At 46.0% G+C, this 24978-nt stretch overlaps 1 protein-coding gene across 1 annotated transcript in view; it reads right to left on the bottom strand.

Moving 5' to 3' along the window:
- The window catches only part of LOC142787001 (lysosomal aspartic protease-like), a 50981-nt gene that overhangs the window by 2562 nt on the left and 23441 nt on the right, over positions 1 to 24978 (bottom strand). The window contains exons 3-6 of the mRNA XM_075884617.1: positions 21656 to 21779; positions 18284 to 18725; positions 8627 to 8771; positions 6735 to 6833 (exon numbers count right to left, since the gene is read on the bottom strand). Of these exons, the coding sequence (XP_075740732.1) occupies positions 6735 to 6833; positions 8627 to 8771; positions 18284 to 18725; positions 21656 to 21779 (810 nt within the window). The remainder of the gene's footprint in view (positions 1 to 6734; positions 6834 to 8626; positions 8772 to 18283; positions 18726 to 21655; positions 21780 to 24978) is intronic.

Below are 24978 nucleotides of genomic sequence, written 5' to 3'. Positions count from 1 at the left end.
TGGCGGCGAGAGTAAGAGACGTGGAGAAAAGTTAACAAGGTGTTTATGAGGCTATGGCTAGAGGGAAGATGGTGTGGAGTATACTGAAAATGTTGGCTTTTGCGAAATACTAATACTTAGTGTGGCTTGAAGTTGCGCAAAAGATCTCTGTTGCACTTAACAATGTTGTTTGTTTCTTTTTTTTGGCGCATAATAGGCCAAAATACCAATTGCAGTCGCACATATGAAGGATTTGTATTGAAAAGTTAATAATTCACGATCTTCTAAATGTGACTCATTTACACAACTTTGCCTCTTAGCAAAGTTGTGTAAATGTAGACAGCCATAGTGTGGGGTAGCACTATCAACGTTACTAAATGCATTCGTAGTGCGACTTTTCTATTGCATCTTACTGATATGCCCTTCCCGAAGTCTCAACTTCGAATGACTCAATGTCGCAGGAAAAGGCACGCAGTGTACGCAAGGGTGCAACTGCTGCACCAATTGTGCCAATTGGATACTATACTCTGTTGTTGCTCTGAGCAGCGGCGAAACCATGAAATTTGTGAAAATTGTGTCACGCTGCGCCGAAATTCCCGACCAGCCTCAAGGATTTTTTCGGGTGCGCTAATTTCATCGAGAAATAGAGACTACGTTGGTCACCTGCAGTTTGCGTCATCAATAGATCCAAACACGCAGACCCTAATCCAAATCCGCGGTGTAAAGTGAGGTGAGGGCACATGCGAAAAGGCATTGTGACAGCGCCGCGCAAACATTGATCCCCTGACCACAGCGGACACCTAACGGTGGGACGACGGAGGAGGAGGAGGAAGAGAAGAAATGAAAGGCAGGGAGGTCAACCAAACGCACGTCCGGTTTGTTACCCTGCACTGGGGAAGGAATGAGGGAATTAAAGGAGAAGAGAGAGAGAAGTGAAGGGCAACGTGTGTGTAGGTGTGACCTTGTCCATTGCACGCTTATAAGCGGTCGCGTAGTCCGTTCGTCTTTAGAAAACTTAGCAATGGCCGCGTCGCTTTGCTGGCCTGCGACGCGTAGAGCCATGAACCAAGGATCTTCTCTTTGGAAAATGATCTACTGTCTAGTGTCTCTAACGTTTCACGCAGCAAGTTGCGTTCGCTCGCAAAACGTTCACATGAACACAGTAGATGTTCTATTGTCTCGTCAGTGTCGCACGATTCACGTCGGGAGCTATCCGCCATTCCAATGCGAAAGGAGTACGCCTTCGTAAAAGCTACGCCTAACCACAGGCGGCACAGTAAAGTTGCATCCTGGCGGGAGAGGTCAGATAGAACTTGAAGCTTTCTCGATGGGTCCAATTTGTGTAGGCGGCAGTTCCCGACACTGGGGTCACTCAGCTGTGTTCTGTGTTCTGCGACTCCAAGGCATCCCTTCAGAGCTTGCAATCAGCTTTACGACAAAGGGTGCATCAACAACTAGTGAATGAAATAAGAGAAGTGCTTCACGAAGTTTCGTCGAAAGTACATGACGTGGTGTTCCAGTGGTTACCGCGACATTGTGGTATTGTCGGTAACGGCCTTGCTGATAATGCTGCCCGATCCACACACGCGGACGCCCAGACAACCCCAATGCCATTGTCGACAACCGACGCTGCAAGATGCCTTCACTCGTTCGCTAACACAATGTCGTGGGACGACGGAAATAAAAAACGAAAATGCATTGCCGTAGCCACCGACACTTCGCGGGAGATATCAATTTCCTAATCAGAAAACAACGTAATTGTGGCATGTAGGAAACTGAAGCTTGAAGGTATGCCACGTTTCCTTCACGCAAAAAAGCTCGGTATGCTGCAAACGCCGGTGTTGCCTGCCACCACGCTGGTTGCGATAGCAAAGGCACATAAAACATTTTTCTGTATTGAAGTTTCGTCGTCACTACGATAGATATCCGGCGCCATCGCCGGGACAATTGACGCGTGCAGTTGTTACATTATCCGGTAAAACGCGTTGTGCAAGCGAGCCTAGAAGTGGTGCCTTAAACCTAGCCTTACTGTGAAAAAAAAAAACAGAAAAAGTAGGGGCGTGAAAGAGAGGGGAGTGTTGAGGGTCGAAAATATTTGGGCCTCGTTCTAACCCGCGCATAACGCTCCTTCGGCCACCTCCAACCCAGTACAGTAATGCTTCGCAGAAAAGCGCATTATGTTTTGGAAGTTCTGCCACTCGTGTTTCTGCATTGCGGTGCTCCTGTTCTGGTGTGCGGTTTCAGCGTTGGAGTCCTCGTGTCTATTAATGCAGTGTGTTTGTTAGCTTATAAGGTCTAACGTGTTTTTTTTGCTTCGCACAACCCACAGGCTAAATTTGGGAGGACCGAGGTGCTATTTCTGGACACTTCCCAAAAGACGAGTCCGTTTGACGCAAACATTTAATACCAATAGCTCCAGAGTTCCTAAACACAACACAAGTCCTAAGCACTCAGTTTCTACACAGAGAGTGTCGCGGAATGTCGAAGGAGTGGCGTCTCACACATATCGTTGTGTAGGAGCCTGGGTGCCGAGCACGGGTCGATGCTCTTGTCGTCCTAGTTGGCATCGGTGTTGGGCAGCCACACGAGTCGTAGGAGAAGCAGCCTTCCTAGGCTGTCGGTGGACGCTGCACCAGCTGACGCTGCATTTTGCGCACCGGCCTCGAGATAGAGTCACGGCCGGACAGACTCGCCTGAGCTCGAGCCCGAAGATCGACAGCTCAGACCTGTCCATGGGTACGGGAATGTCAGCGTAGCCTCGTAGTTCTGGAGCCCATCAGGTCACAGGACGATGAAGGTAGCAGCCTTGGCTCAAGTCCGAAACCCCGACGCCCTAATGCGTGCTTTATCTTCCTCTGGCCACCGCTGCGACTCCTCTCCCTTTTCTCTGTCTCGCACGTGCTTCGATGAACGCTGCGTCTGCGTCGAATTGGCGCTTCAGTCATTTCTTGTTATTTATTATCATCCTTGCCAACTTCTTCCTTGCCGACTTCCAACTTCGTTCATGGCGCGCACTTCAAATTCCGCTCGCCCCGTTTCAAGTTCCGCGCACTCCACCCACTTTGAATTCTACGCACTCCATCACATAAGGATACTTGCTTGGGCGAGTTGGAAGTTATTATTGTTACGTTATTGCGCACTGCATAAAAGACCAACACTTGAGATGAAGGACTAGATGGACACAAGTGCAAAGGCTGTTAGGGCTAATCACGTGGCATAGCACATTTTCTTCAGTTACTGATGCATGTATGCGCCGCGTAATTGAGTGCAAGTATGATAGTTGATGCCTAAAAAGGTTACTGGCAATTTATTTTAGCATTGAATGACATTTCCGCTGGCCTAAGAAAAACAATTTGTGCACCCGTATTTACTTTCGCCACCCGTGCTTCTCGGTTTTACGATTCTGTCAAATATAAAGGATGGCAGCTTTTAGTTCGCAGTTTGTCAAAGGATTTGAGAGGCACGGCAAGTGATAATGTGGACTTACTCATTGTTTGCCCAATGTGGTTGTTAAAAATAATATTTTTGTTGAAACAGCAGTAGTGATGTACATTCTGCACGATTTGCGGAGGTTGTATGGTTTGTACATACTTTTTTTCCCCAAATTTGAGCCTAGTTTTTATACGGCTTTAAACTCTGTCTTTTATGATAAAAAGTAGATGTTTGCTTTTACGTAAGCTGCTCCAAACTTGGGCTTTATTGCTCCAAAATTAACATATTGCTGCTCCAAATTACATCTTGGCTGTTGCACCCCAGCCTACGCAAAAATCTACCTTGTGGCTAGGTACACTTATATACGACTACATCGCACCTGGTAAATAGAATTCTATTTTATAATAAAATATTCAAAGAGGAAAGAATGATTTCATTTCGTAAGAAATTCATAGAGCAATTTGAAGCCACATAGAACCAAAATAGCTGGTACGCTTCCCCGAACGGGCAGTGCGAAATGCCCCGAAAAGTTGGCTTTGTCTTACGGATGGGGGCTTTTTCCCATAATTTTAAGACTGCGAACTGTGAAAGGGTTTGTTAGAATCTTCAGGCGCCTCACGTGTTCGCACAGCAGCACATGCAGGTACTAATGTGTTCTTTACAACGTTAATGTATTTTTTTCGTGTATAACTAAACTCCATATAACCCGCACCTCATACTGCGAAACATGGAAATATGAAAAGTAATATCAATAACTTCCCGTAGGTTGCCATCAAATCTCCTTTCCTGCAATATTGAGAAGTGGAGCAATGAAGCCAACATCAGCACCAATGATCGCAAGTTTTATACAGAACTGTGCGATGTCTCGATCTGACTCCCACTTTTTCAAATTGAGATTTCCGAGTGAAGTGTATTATAGTTTAACCAAATGATGCATTTTTATACCTGTGAGCTGCAGTATTATTTCCTCTCACAACATTTCAAACAACATTTACAAATTGCAGGGCGAACAATTTTGTTGTAGCAGTGGTGGTCAGTGAATAAAGAAAATTGATGGCTATATCATCATCATCAGCAGCAGCCTGATTACGTCCACTGCAGGACAAAAGCCTCTCCCATGTTCCGCCAGTTAACCCGGTACTGTGCTTGCTGCTGCCAATTTATACGCACAAACTTCTTAATCTCATCTGCCCTCCTAACCTTCTGTCTCCCCCTGACCCGCTTCCCTTCTCTGGGAATCTAGTTAGGTACGCTTAATGACCAGCGGTTATCCTGTCTACGCGCTACATGCCCAGCCCATGTCCATTTTCTCTTCTTTATTTCAACTATGATATCCTTAACCCCCGTTTGTCCCCTAATCCAATCTGGTCTCTTCTTGTCTCTTAACGTTACACCTACCATTTTTCTTTCCATTGCTCGCTGCGTCGTCCTCAATTTAAGCTGAACTCTTTTTGTAAGTCTCCAGGTTTCTGCTACATAGCTAAGTACTGGCAAGATACAGCTGTTATATACCTTCCTCGTGGGGGATAGTGGCAATCTACCTGTCATAATTTGAGAGTGCTTGCCGTATGTGCTCCACCCCATTCTTCTTCTTCTAGTTACTTCACTCTCGTGGTTCGGCACTGCGGTTATTACCTGCCCTAAGTAGACATAGTCTTTTACAACTTCAAGTGCACTATTACCTATCTCGAAGCGCTTCTTCTTTGCGAGGTTGTACATTACTTTCGTTTTCTGCAGATTAATTTTAAGACCCACCTTTCTGCTCTCCTCGTCTAACTCCGTAATCATGAGTTGCAATTCGTCCCCTGAGTTACTCAGCAATGCAATTAGCGGCGATGGCGTAGTGGTTAGAGCATTCGCCTCGCATGCAAGAGGTCCGTGGTTCGAATCCCGGTGCCGCGCAGTTTTCAACCGGATTAAAAAAATCCGCGTGGTGATAGAAATGCATTAAGAGGTCTGGGGTGCGGCCTCACCGGTAACCACCGCCGGGAACGCAGTCCCTCACCAGAGAAGGATTGGCCACCCTCGTGCAGTATCTGGCCACTACCTCCCACATGCATACGTCAAATAACTCGTGGCCCTCAGTCCCCAGCAGCTGCGAAGCAACTGACCACGGCAGTGGTCAGATCTGCAACGCAGCAGAGGGTGCTAAGGATCTCTGAATCCGGACAGGCCGCCATTGGAACCTGAACTTGGCAACGTTTAACGCTAGAACTTTATCTAGCGAGGGAAGTCTAGCTGTACTATTCGAGGAGCTAGAAGGTGTTAAATTGGATATAATAGGGCTCAGTGAGGTTAGGAGGGCAGATGAGGCCTATACGGTGCTACAGAATGGGCACGTCCTTTGCTATCGGGGCTTGGCAGACACGAGAGAACTGGGAGTGGGGCTCCTAATTCACAGAAACATAGCTGGCAACATAGAGGAATACTATAGCATTAATGAAAGGGTGGTAGGTATCGTAATTAAACTGAATAAAACATACAAGATGAAGGTAGTACAGGCTTATGCGCCTACATCCAGCCATGATGATGACGCTTCAGTTGAAAGCTTCTATGAAGACGTGGAATCGGCAATGAGTAAGGTAAAAACACAGTATACTATAGTGATGGGCGACTTTAATGCAAAGGTAGGAAAGAAACAGGCTGGAGACCAGGCAGTAGGAGATTATGGCATCGGTACTAGAAACGCCAGAGGAGAGCTACTGGTGGAATTCGCAGAACGCAATAATTTACGGATTTGGAATACCTTCCACCGAAAACGAGAAAACCGCAAGTGGACATGGAGGAGCCCCAATGGCGAAAATAAGAACTAAATAGACTTTATAATGAGTGCACACCCAGGAATCGTGCAGGATATGGAAGTGGTTGGCAAGGTACGATGCAGTGACCATAGAATGGTGCGGTCTCGAATTCGCCTAGACTTGAAGAAGAATGGCTATATATAGTTGTCTATTAGCGAGATAGACATGCCATTGTACGACATTTGAACATGGAGCATAAGCTAATGTCTAAAGATGTAGGCTATACAGCAATGGGTAAGAAACTATAAGATAACCACCCGTTGTGACCGGCATATTTCGTGTTACATGGCTGTGCACTGCTGTTCCAAAATTAAATATGTTATCCTTTTCATGACGTTTTGCAGGTACAGCTTGGAAACCAGCGACATCGTCGCATAGTATCATTCTAATAATATTTGAATACATGCAGTCATTTACTGCTTGCCGTAAGGTAGAGTCTATGTGGTACATGTATACATAAGCGGTCTTCTCTAAATGCTGAAAATCCATGCAAAACCGAGTGTAGGGCAATAAAGGCCTCACCTTCAAGATATAGTCGTCCGCACTTAGCACAAATTCCTTCTTGCTAAGGTGAAAGGTGACCTTTGGCAATGACGGCAGCGCTTCGCAGTCCACAAGATACTGCAAGTAACAGCGAAGAGAAATTTAAGTTCCATGAAGTACAGTATCACGGAAGCCAATTCGCAAAGCAGTGAGTAATTGATGAACATGTATCAACCACCCCAGACCTTCCTTCATATTGAAAAGAAAGGTATATACGGGCACATGACAACATTTGAAGGGACTACCGCAGATGGTATCGTGATATGAATCCCAACTTGGTACTCCAGCTGTAAGGTACTGACTATGATACTGTCACGTAGTCGTAACGTGGATAAAGACAGCAGACTCGATGCTAAGTTCAAACTTGTGGCCAAGGAACTGAAGGTGAGATTGCAGCAACACACGGGTGCTGATAACGGCGAACAGAGCGTCGGCCGGCGGTCAACAAACAAGTGGTGATGCGCGTCGGCATTTATACACGTGTCATAAGATATTCTAGCGTTATCACTTGTGGCCACGTAGGTTCCAGAATAATGTACAATGTTCTCGAAGTGCACGAGCGTAATCTTAACGTCATTATCTACAACATTCTGGATCCTTCGTGAACAGTGCATGAGTGGTTCGCGCTCGTAATTACGTGCAGCGTAACGGGGTGATAATAAGACTTGTGAAGGAACTCAGCAATACATACAATAACAACAATTATGCGCTTTAGGCACGCATATTGCGCACTCACTTACAAACATATGTGCACAAAATAGTCAATATGAACTTTGGTTAGGTCCAGTGGTCCCAAAGTAATTAGTAATTCCTAATTGCAAAAGCAGGAATATCTTCGTTCAGTTTTCGAGCGCTCATGTTTGGAACATGCGCTGTTTCAAGCTTTGCTTTTCGAACTAAACTGTCCACAGCTTCGCATATGACGTAATTTGTGTGATTTTTCTTTCGGCATGGCTTTTGAATGTAAGTCGCGTTTACAATAATAAATGGCTTTTGAAGGAACAACAAGGCGCACCGTCACTTTCACGAATTCCGATAGAGTAGCGACTTCCATGTCCTAATATTTATTATTGAGAACTGAACAAAAAAGACCCCTTGTCTACAATGACTCGTTAACAGCCCACGTCGAAAACCCCTAACAAAAATATGTTAATGATCGTTATTTTCTGTATTGTAACGCCGATGGCTTATGAATCGTGCATTGTAAATTTGGATTGGTCTGTAGTTGTATAGTATTTTGCAGCAAATTCAGTTTTGTTTGAATGACTCTGAGGACCTCAATGAAAATCCAGAGAACAGGAAGTGCGCGCTAGAGCAGACGTTTCTACAAGCAGATTTTTCTTGTTGAAAAAAAGTGAGGTAGATGCGCCATTGTACGCCATAAGTCTATAGTGAATTTGAAGAAGGCAAGTCTGCTTGTCGCAATGCCGGCTCCAGCACACATACGAGTTTTTCATCGCAAGCCTCCATCATCCCCTCGTTGCCTCTCCTTCAATTGATTTTCGTCACAAAATAACACGTGAACTCTGCAGCGGAGCGAGGGGCTTAAATTCTGGTGGTCCACGACTTTTCTAATATTACAGTGGAACTTAACTCTAAACAGACTTTGTGCGTCTTTTCCTCAATGAATTGTGAATGCGAAGGCTTCTAATCGCAGCCACCACTCTTTGTTTACCAGTCTCTGTTTGGGGTTGAATGACTTATGATATCAGTAGGCGTCTGACTTGATTTAAGCTCACTTACAATGTTCTTTGTCTGTTTTGAATGAAATTTACCCTTCACTTATTTTTTGAATCATTGATGGGATACGTTCCACTTCGACACAAGTAATATTAATGCCCTCGTGTGACACATCATATATTATGTCTCACCTGACCAGGTGAGGCTTCCTTAGCCCCAATAATTCTGTTGATCTTCTTGACGTCAACGGATGGCCCAGTTAGCAAGGACGTGCCGGTGTCCGCAATTGCTTGGCAGCCCTTTTTACAGAAGGTCGCCTTGTCAGATAGACTAATTCTGTGGAGAACAATATTATGCAATAATGGTCAATGCCGAAGGCGTTCAGTGCTGAGCATAAAAGAAAAAAAATCATCAACGTCCGCACGCATCAACCTCCCACATAAAACACGTGTATACACACATCAACGAAACACTTTGCTGCCATCATGACAACCAATAGGTGATGAAGTCAAGGCAGGTGTAGTGCAGTTTTTTAATTGTGTTAACTATGACACAAGTATGAAAAAATGAAGTGGCCGCAACTATAGCTTGCGCCGGCAAGGATCAAATCAGGAACCTTCACATAAGTAGCGTGATGCTGTATAAATTGAGTTAAGGCACCGTTATTTCTCCCGTAAAAAGACAGTCGACTACCCCCTCCGTATATTACCACTTTCGCTGATTTCTCGGGAGAGAGATGTCTGATTGTTTATAAAATTGGACTCCCCATTTTCGCCCACCTACCTGTGCTGAAAACCAAATCGCAGAAGAGCAACGCTCATGCGCTTAAGACAGTGACTGGGCTGGCTAATGTGCTTGGAGAGTGATAAATTACGGAGGCCTGTTTGATGGGTGCACTGGCAGTTGAAGTGTAGTCCAAGCGTGGTTTCTCTTTGTTCAATATATTTTCATTTTTGGCACATCCACAGCCGCTTTCTTAACCACGTTGTTCGAACAACAGCTGTGGTCATCATTGATTTGACACGCAAAGCCTGAGTGGGAAATTCTGGTAACATATTGCCAGGTGTGTTGAAATACTCCTCCGGCAGAGCCGCTGAAAGGCCACCTAATAAATGAAGACAACGACGCTGTTGTTGTGGGGCTCGGTCTGGATTGTCCTGCTGACTGCTGACTCACGGGAATGTTTGCGTGGCCATATGCGATTTTCTAAAGGCAACAAAACAAATAGAATGTTAAGCTGAGGCAATAATTCAGTTTATTTTATATAATATTAGCTTGATCGTTTTTATTAGTGCTATTCATTTTATTTTTTATTCCACCGTTTAACACTCTGTTTTTTGTTTAAACATCCCTATCTATATATCCCGGCTGGTAAAACAATTCAATCTCACAAATGAAGTGCCGTCCGTTTCATGGCCGATCCCCCGTGGTGGGTTTCACCAGGACTCTGAGGAACAATCGACCAACCAACCAATCATTTTGTGCGCCCTGTACACTGTGATTCCGGAATGGTAGCGACTCACGACCTCTAAATAAATATTACCCGTAACGTCTTCTTTGGCCGAGGTTGTGGGTCTTACAGCAACGCGGCTCTGGATCTCCACCATGCCTGAAGGTGGCCCACAGTCTTCGAAATCTGCGCCAACACCGGCCCTGCGATGCCTTCGTGCTTATTGACCCTGACACGTTTTGCGGAACCGACAAAACAGACGTCGACGAATGCCTCACCTTGTACGAGCGAGTGAGCAAGCACCACAGGTGGGACGAGACGCTTATGCTTGCCAACGTCCTATTCTATGAGGTACGGCACGCGCGAGGTATGAGACCCACGGGGAAGAATCGACTTGTGCAAACCGAAGCTCCGCGATTTGTTTTGTTCGGTCGGTCTCTTGCTCGACAAATGGCAGCCAGACAGGAACTCGCTTCACGTGTTCAATTGGCTACTGAATTCAACATCGTCTACATTCAAGACGTGCTCGCCCCTTGTCGCAACTGCGACAAAGACATGCCAGAGGTAGACAAGGTCAACAATGAGTTTAAGACCATAGCTGACGATGCCTTCAACATTTTCATGTGTACGAACTGTGCCACAGTCGACTGCATCATCACTGAATGTCTGCGCTTTCAGCAAGCTGAAAACAGGCTGATGACTCAGCGCTTCAACCACCTTCCGAACACTGCTGCGACTTGCTCGTGCGAATATCCTGCGCGACCCCGCCCATGCGCGAATTCTGCTATCACCAGGATTGTTCACCAGAAGCTGGAAGCCATGACCCCTGCTACCTGTAGGCCCCCTCCTCTTGACAACATGGCAACTATTTTTATAATTCAAGCCGTCGTCTGGCAGGAGTTTGCCAGCATGGGCTTGCTACCTTCCTCCTTCGCTCGCCTTGCGCCTCAGCCAACATGGACTCCCATCCACAACCCTGACCACAACGCTGCCCCACTTGTTGCCGCAGCTTCTTCAGTTCCACAATTCCCATAACGATACCACAACCCATCTGAGTGGTGCACGAATGACGATAGACCGCTTTGTTTTTTTTGTTCTCACGCTGCCCACATTTCCAGCCATTGCCGTAACCGATGGTCTTCCCAGCCAAGGTTTTCCAGTGACATCCGTCAGGCTGGCGTACAATATATTCCCCTGATGACTCGCGTACAGGACCATATTCCCCTGATGACCCCCTTCTGGACCTTCCATCACACTGCTCATTTACTAAATCTCAACCCACCTACGCGGACGTCGTCGCCCAGAGGAACTTCTCCAGCCGGTCGCTGTTCCCTCAGGTTAGCCAATCTGGCTCCCCTCTGCGCCATCGCTTTCCGTCACCGGATAATTCTCGTCACTCTTCGGAAAACTAACGTTTGCAGATCCTGGAGGTGGCGCTGCACTGGCGAATTGGACGCGAAACCCTCTACCGACTCCTCTTACTGAACGAAATTTACTTGCTGTCGTCGTCGATGGCCTGGCCGTTGCAGCACCTATTGGCACTGGCTACCGTTTATTTGTGGTGAGTTCAAAGCTTCGATCCCATCTCAAGGAAGCCCTGACACCTGCTGTATTTTCAACTGTGCGCGTAGCTAACGGTAGACAAACACCAAATTCGGTATGTGCACTGCTCGTGTTACTGTTGCAGGTCAGCAGACTTCGTTGCTCTTTGCTGTCCTTGCCCCTTGCCCACATGATGTCATCTTAACATTGATTTCCTGGCTAGTCACTTTGCCCTCATCGATTGCTTATCCAGCGTTTTAAAGCTCGACTGCCTTTGTGTGGTGATGCCCCTCCTGCAAGTTGCACGCGGCTACGGGCCACAGACTTTCTTCGAATTCCACCCCCAGTTGCGGTTTACATCCCTAAGATGCCGTTTTCGCCAGTCCCTCATGACGCATACTTGGCGGCTCCACTCCTTCACCTCACTCTTTGCCGCAACTCGTCGCAGATGAACAACAGCGAGATACTGTATTGGTTGTGGCCAACAATACGCTTCTTCCTGTCCTAAACTTTTCGAAGTCAGCCCAAGTTCGTTCCAAGGTATCACGCTAGCAGAGCTTTTCACTTTCGAAGGACGTAGAATTTCTTCCTTCACCCCTGCTACAAATACTGGGACCAAAGCTGTTATACCCGCGAACAATAGTACATTCCTAGGCAAAATGATATCCAGTGACCTCTAGCCTAGTCAAGTTGAAGTCTTTTGTGGTGTTTTGCTTTCTTACATCGATGTTTTTGATGTTCACGATCGTTCACTAGACCGCACAGGCATCGTAACCCACCGTATCGGCGCCGGAGACGCCAGTCCCCTTATAAAACGCCCTTACCATGTGTCGCTCTTTGAGGGCCATGTTATTGAGAAGGAGGTCAAGAAAATTCTAGAAAAAGATGTCATAGAACCTTCTTCCAGTTCTTGAGCATCATCTGGGGCATCACCTGTGGCGTCACCTGTGGCATCCCCTGTGGTGCTAGTTGAAAAAAGGGACAACAGATGGCGCTTTTGCGTCGACTATCAACATCTCAGTTGTATCACTAAAAACGACGTTTATACACTGCCTCGAATAGAAGATGCACTCGACTGCCTCCTTGGTGCCAAGTATTTTTCATCATTCGATCTTCGATCCAGATTCCGGCAAATTTCTGTCGATGACTATGACCGCGAGACGACAGCCTTGATCACACCCGACGTGCTTTACCAATTTAAGTTCCTGCCATTTTGGTTGTGTAATGGTTCTGCAGGTTTCGAACGCATGATAGACTCTCTCCTACGCGGTTCTAAATGTTCAACCTGCCTAGGCTATCTGGACAATGTCATCGTGTTCACGCCCACGTTTGAAAGCCACATCCCACGTCTGTCGGTCATTATTGACGTATTTCGCCTTGCTGGCCTCCAGCTGAATCCGTCAAAGTGCACTTTTGGGCGCCGTCAAACGACGCTACTTAGTCACCTTGTCGACACTACTAAAGTCCAACCCGACCCTGACAAAGTCCACCTTGTCCGTGATTTCTCCATTCGCGTTCCCCAAAGGAGGTCAGCAGTTTTCTGGGGCTCTGCTCATACATCCACCATTTTGTCGTCAACTTTGCGGATATTGTTCGATCTTTCTCAGATCCCCTCGAAAAGAACGTGGCTTTTTCCTTGGGCGCGGACCAGGTACATTGCTTCGCATCAATGATTCCCGCTCTCAGTTCACCGCCAGTACTGGCCCACTTTGAGCCAGCAAAAGAGCTTCGCACCAACGCAAGCGGCAGCGGCCGTGGCATTGGGGTATATACTCGCTCAAGTACAAAGTGGCACTAACCGTGTTATGGCATATTCCAGTAGCCTTCTGTCACAGTCTGGAAGGAATTATTCAATTACCGAGTGGAATGTCTAGCTCTCGTCTGGGCCATCGCCAAAGTTCGTCCGTATCTGTGCGGACGTCCGTTTGCAGTCATCAAAGATCATCATGTTCTGTGCTGGCTGTCAACGCTAAAGAACCCTACTGAAAGACCCGGCCGCTGGGCATTACGACTGAAGGAGTAAATGTTCTCGGTAGTGTACAAATCTGGGAAACTGCACAGTGATGCCGACTGCTTGTCCCACCACCCCGTTGAACCACCCGACTCCCCTAAATTGGAAGCCGACGCCTGTATTTTCGCCATCACAGACGTTCTGCACGTCGCAGATGAACAACGGCGAGATCCATCACTACTCTTCATCATGACCGCTTACAAGCCGATAATGCCGACCCTTCTATCAGCATGTTCTTCTGCAAGACTGTTTTGTATCACCGAATTTTACATCGAGAGGGCGCAAAACATTTATTTATGGTTCCACATCATCTGCGCAAAGACATATTTCTAGAGCTTCACGACCCCTCATCCTCAGAGCCATTAGGCGTCACCCGAACATACGACCTTATTGGACGGCGGTTTTTCTGGAAAGGCCTTTATCGTTTAATTCACCACAACGTTGCTGTTTGACACCTTTGTCAGCGCCAAAAGAAACCTACGACTCCTCCTGCTGGTCACCTCCAACTTATTCAAGTACCAGCTGAGCCGTTGAATCAAGTGGCATTGGACTTGCTTGGCCCTTTTCTAACTTTTATAAATGGAAATAAAGCGTTCGCAGTAGCCACGGATTATGTCACTCGGTACGCAACCACCCGAGCACTACCAATCAGTGGCGCGACTGATGTTGTTGATTTCCTCCTGTACCACGTCATTTTTCAGCATTGCGCTCCTTGCCACCTACTCACAGATCGTGGTCGCTGCTTCCTTTGTCGGGTGGTCAATGACCTACTGCGATCATGTGCTACTCATCACAACTTTAGCACTTCTTTTCATCGTGAGACCAAAGGGCTGACAGAACGAATCGACCGCACACTGAGAGACATAATTTCCATGCATTTTAAGGCAAAATTTCCTGAAAAAGGAGTAATGGAACCCAATAGGCGCGCGCGATGAACGGATAGACCGTTGAGGAGCAACCGCAGAGGAAAGATTGCAGCGCGAAACAACTTAGTCTCTAAAAAGGGATGAACCGCCCGGGGAATGCAGGCAGCGCGTTGCCAAGGTGACTAAGCCCTCCTACTCCACAAAACAGATGTCCTTCTCCTCCTCTGCAGGCTCAGTCTTTCCCCGTATTTTGTCGGTGACAGTTAGCGATGCATCGCGCTCGTTGTGCTCGACCACGGCAGCCTGGATTCGACGATCCAAGAATTACGACGTGGTGCTTGTGTGTACGCTTGGATGAGAGTGGGTGCTGCTTTTGCGTTTCGCTGCACCCATGAAGTCTGGGGCAAGCCTCGACACGTCACCAAGCGGCGCTGTATATCTCTGGCTTCAAGATAGTCATGACCAACAGACGACAGCAACAGTTGGGGAGGCCAATATGGCAGCCGAGAAGTCAACAGGCCTATCGGATATATACTTCAGTCCGACTCAGGGCAGAAAACAGTGCTCTATTCTAAAGCAAGTAGGTTATTATTCTTTATTCTACCTACTTGTCGCGTGTGCGATACGGATCGCGCTTGCCAGCAACGGGCTTGGTCATGTTGTATATCGCACGCACGAAATGCATCGCGAAAGTCAATCTCGGCGTCTGCAGTTCGCTGTGTTTTGCGACCGCCTGGAAATTGGCCGCCATTGCCGTCGGCCACCCGTACGCTCGCTCATCGAGTGCTCGCCTGTCTTCGCCACCGCGATGAGCTCCGGGCTGACGATATTGGGCTGAGACCAGGTCGCTGTGTTGGCAGTCGTCGAAAACACGTTGCCGGTTCTCATAAAGAGCTTGGTCTTGGTTATAGTATGTCGCGTGCTGTGTGTGCACCAGCACGGGCTGGCGTGGTTTTCGCTAGCGTCGGAACTCACTGAAAATCGGTCGCCATTACAGTCGGTCGCAAGCAGCTCAGCGCCGTCCGCTGGCCACGTCGGCGGACTCGCGTTTGCCCGCTGCACTCGCTCGAATTTGTGGAAAAGGGCCGCCTTACCGTCGATTTCTTCGGCGCTAGCTCCAAACCAGCTCGGCGCTGTTCGTGGCGGCGGTGAAGCGTACGCTCGCTTCACCGAAGTTCGCTGGCGGCAGACACTCCGCGTGCAACGCTGTGTTGGTTCTCGCGTTCGCTTGCTCGAGCTGAACGACGTTGCTCGCTTAGGACTCGCCGACTTGTTAGCGGCACGGAGGTTCGCGGAGTTGTGGCTGCAGCTGCCGCTCCTAAGCTGTACCCTACGATGATCGAAATGAATCTTTGACGACGTGTCACATCACGGTGGAATCATTAGCATGTCATATCTCACGTATGTTTTCATTTCACCTTGCACGTATTTCTCATATGCATTTGTATTCATCCTCTGTCACGTGTGACTCACTATTTTACATACTTATTGTAAAGCCGTGGGCACACAGCGTGCTGAAGACTGTGTGCGCTGGCTTCTGCGATGCCTGTCATCCATCTCTTTTGCCAGAGCAGCTTCAGAAAGACATTGCGAGATGTGAAGGTAAAGTTATTAGTGTGTCATATTTTAACGCTTGTTTTTATATTAACGTGCACGTACTTGTCATATTCGTGCATATTCATCTTCTGTCACGTGTGTCTAACTATTTTTACTGTATTGTTGTACATGTAGCCGTGGGAACACAACGGGCAGAAGGCCGCGTGCGCTGTCGTCTGCAATACCTGTCATTATTCGCTTCCGTCGGAGGAGCTCCACAAGGAGTGAACAAGATGTGACAACGAGACTGGACTTGTACACTTCACCATGAATTCACTTCTCTATTTTTTCTACTTTTCGCGTGTTCTTTTCTGCTCAATTTGTTTCTCACTGCGCAGAAAAACAGGCAAAAAAAGTATTAGGCCTGGCGGAAAACAAACAAAAAACAACATTTGAACTGGGGACAAAAAGTTCATCCGATTGGGGTATTTCAGTGGATCAACCGTTCGTTCGGCAGGTGCAACTGTGAAGACTAATGGTAGCCCGGTAAGGTGTAAATGTGAAGATTAACAGTTGCTCTATAAGGTGCAAACGTGAGGACTAAATGTTAGTTCCTTGAGGTGAATTGTTAGACTAACAGTTACTCACTAAGGTGTAAGTGTGAGGACTAAATGTTAGTCCCTTGAGCTCATCTGTGTGGACTATTTGTTAGACCCGGTGCCATCAGTCCTTAATGGGATTAATGGTTATGGCAGCCCCATTAGTCCCCAAAAGAACGAACCACACACCCTTTTAACACCCTTTTGCCTGAGTGTGTACGTTTCAGACGATCACACAGTTTGGGACATTGTACTATCATTTGTCACCTTTGCTTATAATTCATCGCGCTACAAAACTGCCGGCTATGCGCCTGTTTATCTACTCTTTGGGCGTGAACCTTCGTTGCCTTTTGTTTGATGGTTCCATTTGTCCCGAAATTCACGACTTTATACACTCAAGATGCTATCACCCGAGCTTTCATCGCACGCACGGTATTCCGCACTCGGATCTTACTGTCCCAGGCTCCACAAAAGACCCTGTATGATGGCCAACACAGGGAAGGTGATTTTCCTCTGGCCTTTGTCGTCCTACTGTAGCTCCCATCTCATAGTGTTGCCCTCAGTGAGAAGCTTCTATCGCACTACGTTAGGCCCTACCAAGTTGTGCACCAGGTGACACCTGTCACCTATGAAATTTCTCCGACAACCAAATCTTTTAATCTATTTCACTACTACTCTCAGAACCAACATAGTGAATGTCTCACGCCTGAAGGCCTACAATGATGACGCGCCCTTTTAGACATAGCTGGCACCGAGACGGTGCTTTACAAGCCGGGGTAATGTAATGGATGTTGAAATACCCCTCTGAATTAGCCACTGAAAGAGCACCTAATGGAAGAAGATGATGACGCTGTTGTTGTGCAGCTCGGTCTGGGTTGTCCTGTTCACAATCATTTTGTGCTGCCTGCACACTGTGATCCCGGGCTGGAACCGACTCAGGACCCCTAAATAAATACTCCCCGTGAAAAAATCGCTACATGCATGTTGAAATTTTGTGGGACGATGCGCGTGTGTGCCTGACGAAGAGGACGAAAGGTGGTCTCCGTATTTTTTGGGGGGGCTTTGTCCCTGGGATTCACTGACGGGAAAGTTCCCGATGCCTTGCAGGAGTTTATCAAAGCTTCATAAAGATTCAGACTGTAGAACGAATTATTACTCCTAAAGGACCTTTTTTCAAATTGCTTTATTCATTCATTAACCTATTGTTGTTGGTGAAACCATATGCTTCATTTTCTGTATTCGTTATTTCTAGTGTTCTATTTCTCAAATATTTTTGCCCTTTTTCAATAGTTTAAAACCGTGAGCTAACAAATTAACAGTATTACGTCAACCTACCCGGTTCTTTTCCAATCCCCAGCGTGGGTGCGTGCCACAGTTTCCAGGCAATTCTTTCCTTCCTTCCAACCGGTCACAGCGCTGCTGCTTGTTTGAAATATATTTCATTCACAGCCTCATCGATACGGCGTCTCTTCTCTTCCGTAACACATAGATGCTAACCATGTGGTGGGCACATTTCTGAGATTTCACTCGTGGTATGCAGGCGTGGGAATGCAGGTATGTAGAAAAAAATAAAAATCAGAGAGAGAAAGAGCGCAAGAAACGTTTTCAACGTCTTGAAAGAAAACGTGAACTTTGTTTCGTGCAAGTAATTTTGCTAGGTACGATGCGCCTTGTTGACCCAATCAAATTAAGTTGGAGACCGGTAATCGTCGAGGGTCGCGTATTCCAAGACTGGTGCAATGTGCGCTGCGTAACAACTTTGAGCCACTCTAACATAAGGTTCAAGTGTATGCAGAAGCTACAAAAAGTAGACACCTAGACGAAAAAAAAGAAATACTACTCACCCGTCCATGTTGAACTGCCAATAAGCTTTTTTAGTCACCGGTACGTAGGTGATATCGCCCTTGTAGTGCGCTTCGTCGATGCCACCGAAAAGCACTTCGCCTCCACTTGGGTCCTCGGCGTTGCGGTCGAGATAGAAAGAAAACACAGGTTTCTCCGCTACGCCTTGATCCAACATGAGATCGAAAACGGGCGGTACATTGAGGACTGCCATCTGCGGGTAACCCAAGCCCAGTACACCATCAAACTTTCCTGCGGCGAAGCTTTCGCCGTCCTCCTCTGTGATCTCGGCAAAAGTCTGGCCCTTGACTTTCACGTTGCCCAAGCCAAAAGTATCCGAGCTCAGTTCGCCCTTCACGCTGCCGCTGCCGTACTCAATTTCGATGTGGGTGCCATTCTTGACGTAAGTACTGGACTCATTGCTGTAGTACTTGTGGTGTACGCCTGCGTACAAGGAGAAAAGTGAAGGAAAACAAGTTACAGTATGCCGTATTGAATTCTCTGCACGGTGATGGCGATTCTCGGCAAAATATCAATGCTGAGTTTTGTCTTACTAAGATTCCATGAAATGAAGACCAAAGGCTATAAGAGAGAGAGAGAGAGAGGTTTATTGACAGAAAGGCGGAGAGGTCGGCCTGAGCGATAGCTTGCTCTAGCCTGCTACATTACACTGGGGGAGGGGAAAGGAGAGAAGGAAGACTAATGGAAGTCGTTGGTGAGATAGAGAGGTGAGTATATATAATTTTTTCTAGCTGAGAAAAATGTTATAGCGGCGCATATAGTCAAGTTGCTTCCGAAATAGTTATAACCGCTCTTATGACCACAGTTGTACTGTTGGTGTCTGGCCGAGGGCCCAACACGGTCTCATAAGCTAATGACTTGCTGTGATATTGTTCAGTAGAAAAAATCCGTGTTTGTCGATGCTTGGAACTCACAAGGTATGTGCTCTAGTGTTTCTGGCACATCACAGTGTTCACAATTAGGACCGGTGTCACTGCGACCGATGATATGTCTGTAACGTCTGGTGTACGCGACACCAAGACGAATGAGGTGGATCGCACTTGCGAGTTGCCGTTTAAATTTAGGAAGCTTGCGGAACCTCATTTCCGGGTCCCATTTGTAAAGTCACCGGTGTCGCCGTTCCGGTTCGGTCCAGTGCTAAAGTGTGTAGCTGCGATCACACAGCAATGCAGGGCATTCGTGTCAGCTCGTGAAAACGCAGTGTGTACTACAGGGGCACTGGTTAAGGCATTTTTAGCTTCAGCGTCTGCCTCTTCGTTTCCCATCACGCCGCAATGCGCGATAATCCACTGGAAAGTGATGAAATGGCCATTTATTGAAGCAACTTGAATAAGTTCCGTGATTTCTATTGCCAAGATGTAATACGGACTTTGCTTACGAACCATTAAACTCGGCGGTACGTTATGTGGCCGTGTGCCCATTGCAAATTCTCAGTGCGCGGCATCCAAAACTATATCGCCGCCTGTATGAAGCTTATGTGATGATTTATTCTGGAGAGCTAGTATACATTGAATAGAGCTAAATCTACAAGCGCCACGTTTTCATTCCATCACTGATAAAAAAATTCGACAAAAGATTACTCCCAGCCTCACATTACGGTACTGCGTCGACCTTGCACCTTTCCGCACCGCTTTCCTACGGGGCCGCAATATTGTTTTGTTGTGTTTCATGTAACAAATAAAGCAGAAAGACTGCCAATATTTTCTTGTATTAGCGACACCTTTTTCTTCTTTATTTGAAATTCAAAATAAAGCCGTTGATTATGGAACATTTTGTCTGAGGTCATTACATCGTCCTCATTATTTCACATTCTTTTTAAATGCGAAGCATTTCTTGATAAACTTCGGTGCCTTTGAGCGTATCTATCTATCTATCTATCTATCTATCTATCTATCTATCTATCTATCTATCTATCTATCTATCCGTTTACGACTTCTAGTTCTCCTGGTCGTTTTGTTAATGGTATCAGTACCAAACTTGGCATGGCATAACATGGCTGTATAACGAGCATAAATGACTAGTCACAACATGACTTTCATGACAAGTATGTCATGAATGTCATGATTTACATTTTATGGTCTTGTTGCTCTTGCGGTGGTTTCGTTCACATAATATCTTGCAAAACTTGTATGGTATGACATGACTGCATGGCGAAACAAGTGACAGACCCTAACGTAGAAATCATGACATGCATGTCATGCAAGGCATGACTACACACCATGCTCATGATGCGCTCGTAGCCGTCTCACTAGCTTCACATATATCAAATTTGGAACTACATGACGTCAATAGACAACGAAGTTAACTGACACGTCCGAACATGGTAATCATGATATGCGTGTCATGTAAAAAATGATACATGCTACGCTCATAGCGTGCTCGCGGTCGTTTCACTAGTTCCAAATATGCCAAATTTAGTTCACGTGACGTGAATGACTGACGAATGTAAAGGACACGTCCAAACACGATAATCATGACATGCGTGTCATGTAAAACTGGACTACATGCTACGCTCATAGCACGCTCGCGGCCGTTTCACTAGCTCCACATATACCAAATTGGTATCAGTTGGCGTGCATAGATGATGAAGGTAAATGACACGTAGAAACATGCTAATTTTGACAATGTCATGAACGACATAATTTACCCCCGCCTCGTAACGTTGTGCTGATTTTAAACTAGCATATAAACCTTCCTCATTCGTGCTGCATATCATTGATTCCCACTGTACGTCGGATCTGCGAATTTTTAAATTGATATTCTGATTTTTTTAGTGCTATTGTTCATTCTGTTTCTGCTGGTAGTGTTATTTGAGTTTCTATCTATTTCATTCCTTCCTCTTTCAGTGACAATTTTTCACAAATCACTTTCAACCGTCCTATTCTTAGTAGATCCGACTTATCAGATATACCATAAATACTACAAATAGTAGCCATATAAATGCAGAAAATCATCATTAGGCCTACTTTATTCTAAATCTTCTGAACATTACGTAGCATGTGCAAGACTTGCGTTGCTTCCTGACGAGAGATGCCACACATCATATGCCTGTCGTATATTCTAGTTCACCATTGAGTTGTACTCCTCAAGTACTCAGTACGCGTATAGGCACAAAATCCCACTTTCGTTGTCTCGCCTACCACAATCAGGTCACGAGATGTTTAGTTCGCAGTAGCTCACCTTCGTTTTGAAACTACGGAGGTTTATCTATTCCGCAACTGCGCAGAGCATCTACACAAACATAGTAGTGTAGAGGATGCTTTTTTAGGCATCAAAAATATTCAAGGAAGGGTGAAAATGATGCTTTGTTAGTCCGCCTGATGTCTCATGTAAAAGAATATAACAGTACTCACGGCATGCGGCACTGCTCGATGGGCACCGGCTGGAAGGCACCCACAGGTTCGATGAGCCAGTGTCGAAGATGACTGCGAAGACTTGAGGTGGGGTGCCCAAAGTGATGTTGCCATAGTACTGGACCTGTGCCACATCAGACAAGATGATTATATTAGTCGCGTTCTTTTTTTGTTTATAAACTTTAAATTGGTGGCGTAAACCATTAGTTCCACATTTTGTACGAAAGGCTCTAGAATAGAACGTGTAAAAGGTGCGTCTTTGGCATTACGTTAGCTGACAATAAAAAAACGTCAATGATACCGTAGGGTCACCCTCGGAATGAAGTGTACGATGAGAGCGCATGAGCCGAGTTGGCAAGGGTAGGGGACGTGGTTTTTCTTTGAAGTGCCAAGCCCGCATTAAACAGGCTTGGGGAAAATGCAGTTTGCTACTAAAAATGCCTGCCCCAACCATTTGTCAGCACGCTCACTCCCCAAAATGCCTCAAATCTACATTGCAGTTGTAAATATGCATATCTCAGTAGCACCACTACTCAGGGGAAACATTTTGATACCGCTAATGTAGGCAACACACTCAGTGTGGCTAAGTTTGATTGAAACATCTTATTTGGCCTTGAAGTGGCTAATAAAAATGTCCATATCGAAGCGCGTGAACGATGCCGCAAAGCTATGCGTCAAAGGTGGCACGACTGAGTTGCTTTACTTGGTACCGCGCTGAGTTTCGTGGGTCTATAGGTGGTGACTAGATTTGTAGAGTGGCCAGTCTTCTCTGGTAACAGGCGCACCTTGCTGGAAAGTCGGCAGCATTTGCTTATTCTTGGCATGAACTGATGACCCCGTAAAAAAGCCTCATTTCGTATTATCTGTTTTTTACGCAGCACTGTTTGTGTGAACTTCTCATTATTAAATATCTGGGTCGGCAGTTTATTCGCTTTTGTCATTTTATATGCGTAATATATAATCCTGGAACAAAATAGGCATTAAATTGTGGCGGAAAACTTAAAATCATGGCAGAACTGAGAGGCAGAAAAGAACATTAAATGTTGCCTCTTAGTCCTTCGCTAGCTATGCGCTCAGTTTAATTCAAAAATGGGTAGCATAAAGATCGGGGTTTTTATTCTTAACTGCTTTTTTGCAGTCCTCATCAAAACGACAAATGGGCGCGTTTTGATTCGATTTTTTATAGTACAGCGTTTAAATGCATTTAACCTTTCTGTGAAATTTAACACATTCTCGATGTTTGGTGATCGGCTGTTTCAGCGAAAAATCTCTCATATAATTTGTTAGGCATGTGCAGGGAATGACCTAACTTTGCAGCTGCCATGAAAATTAAAATGTCATACTGGCCAAATGAAGAATGAGCTTGTTGTTTTTATTAGCTATTTTACTAGCATGTGTTGCCACAATTCTGGAGCTGCTCTCTATACAGTTTTATAACCAGCACCTGCCTGCTTGTTAGCGTAGCAGGTGCCTCTAAATCTTCATCTTCATACACTTGCATACATGATCAACCTCAAAGGACTGACATTCACGTCATGCAATCGGGTAAGTACGTTTTATTATTACATTTATTCATTTCTTTCATTGTTAAGAAAAGGGTTTGGCGAGAACGAGGTATTATAGCGACATATGAATGCTGGTCGCCCAGAGCGTCCAGCGCAAAACTTTATGTTTCCTTCATTTAGCAAATATAGCACGCTGCAGCATTATGTAGGAAACCCCAGGTGAGTTTACCCATGAACGGCACCATGCAGAAAATAGATTTTCTTCAGAACGCTGGCACACGTGATATTCAAGGCGCGTTACCACGATGATTGCTCAGTTGTAAGGAGAATTCTGTATTTTTTACTTGTCATATTTCTCTTATTTGTCAGATACTGCTCTAGTCTATATTACGTGGTTCCAGCAAATACATTTTTTTAAGACAGTGCCACTGTCTGTGTCTTACTTTTCTTGTCCCTCTTTATTGGCGCTGTTTTTATGTGAATAATTGTGAGTGCTGTATGTGCACAGGCACAAACAAAGAGAAAAGCTTCTCCGTGGTCATTGTGCACTCCGCTGTAAGCAGTCAATGTACAATGGTTTCTTCCCCACGCAGAGTAGCAAGTTAGCGACATACACACGCCGGCTAAATTCTCTGCTTTTCAATGAAAAGCTCTCTCTCTCTCTTTCTTGCCACATAGGCCTCAGTCCGTGATGTCGGCCATCCCAGTGCGGAAAACCTAGGCGTTGGTAAACGCAATGCCTAACCTCAGCCTACCCAGCAAAAGGGTAAAAGGGAGAGAAAGAGAATAAAATGAGAGAATGGCAGGGAGGTTACCCAGAAATTGAAGCATCTGGTTTGCCACCCTGCACTAAGGGAAGGTAGAAAGGATATTAAAAAAAAGCGAGGAGCAAATAATACGCGCGAAAAAGAAAAGCACAAAAAGTGAGCTGGGGTGCTATAGCCTATTCAGTAGGCCACTACCACGCAAAAAGTTCAATAAGACGTTCAATGACTATGTGTGCGCAGACAGATTCTGTCGCCTTTCAAGCACTGAACTGACTGTTTTGACAAGGGTCTGTCGTCAAGGCAAGCTAACGCAGCAGATAGCTGGCCTCTTTGCATGCTGTAACGAGGCCAGTGACAGAAAACGTGCTCTGTCGTTTCATTGCTCCCTAAATGATCGCAAGCAGCCCTGAAAGGCTAAAACATTTGCATGCTCCCCTGAACTAACGTTGATAGATCGCCCTAACTGAGCAATGTATTGCTTATCGAAACTGAATAATTTGATTGATATGTACGGTTTAACGTCCGAAAACCTCCACATAATTGTGAGAGACGCCGTAGTGGAGGGCTTCGGAAACTTCGACCACCTGGGGTTCTTTAACGTGCACACGTATCTGAGCCTATTGGCCTACAGCATTTCAGCCTTCATTGGAAATGCAGCCGCCGCAGCCGTGATTCGATCCTGTGACCTGCGGGTCAGCAGCCGAGTATCTCAGCCACTAGACCACCACGGCGGGGCTGCTTATCAAAACTAAGAAGGATTCTGCACATAACACAGGTGTCCCTCGCGCAGTAATTCTTGACATGTTTGATGTCATCCTTCCTCTACCGAGCAGCGAAACCCTCTCACACAAACTAACAGGTCTGCTTTATGCAGAAAAGGCCAGTCTATTACGATTTCTCGCAGCAAACTTCTTTCAAAACTTGTCGCATCGTGTTTCTCTTCACGTCAAAAATCGAAACATTGGCTCCAGCGCCACTGGTTATGCCTCCTGTTTGAACAGATATTTCAAAATCAGTTGCCCGATTGCGGCTTCCATGATTCATGGTGGCT

The sequence above is a fragment of the Rhipicephalus microplus genome, unplaced genomic scaffold (assembly GCF_043290135.1).
Source record: "Rhipicephalus microplus isolate Deutch F79 unplaced genomic scaffold, USDA_Rmic scaffold_41, whole genome shotgun sequence".
Lineage (NCBI taxonomy): Eukaryota > Metazoa > Arthropoda > Arachnida > Ixodida > Ixodidae > Rhipicephalus > Rhipicephalus microplus.
Note: the sequence above shows the minus strand (reverse complement) of the source record. Positions and strands in the feature narration are given on the sequence as shown.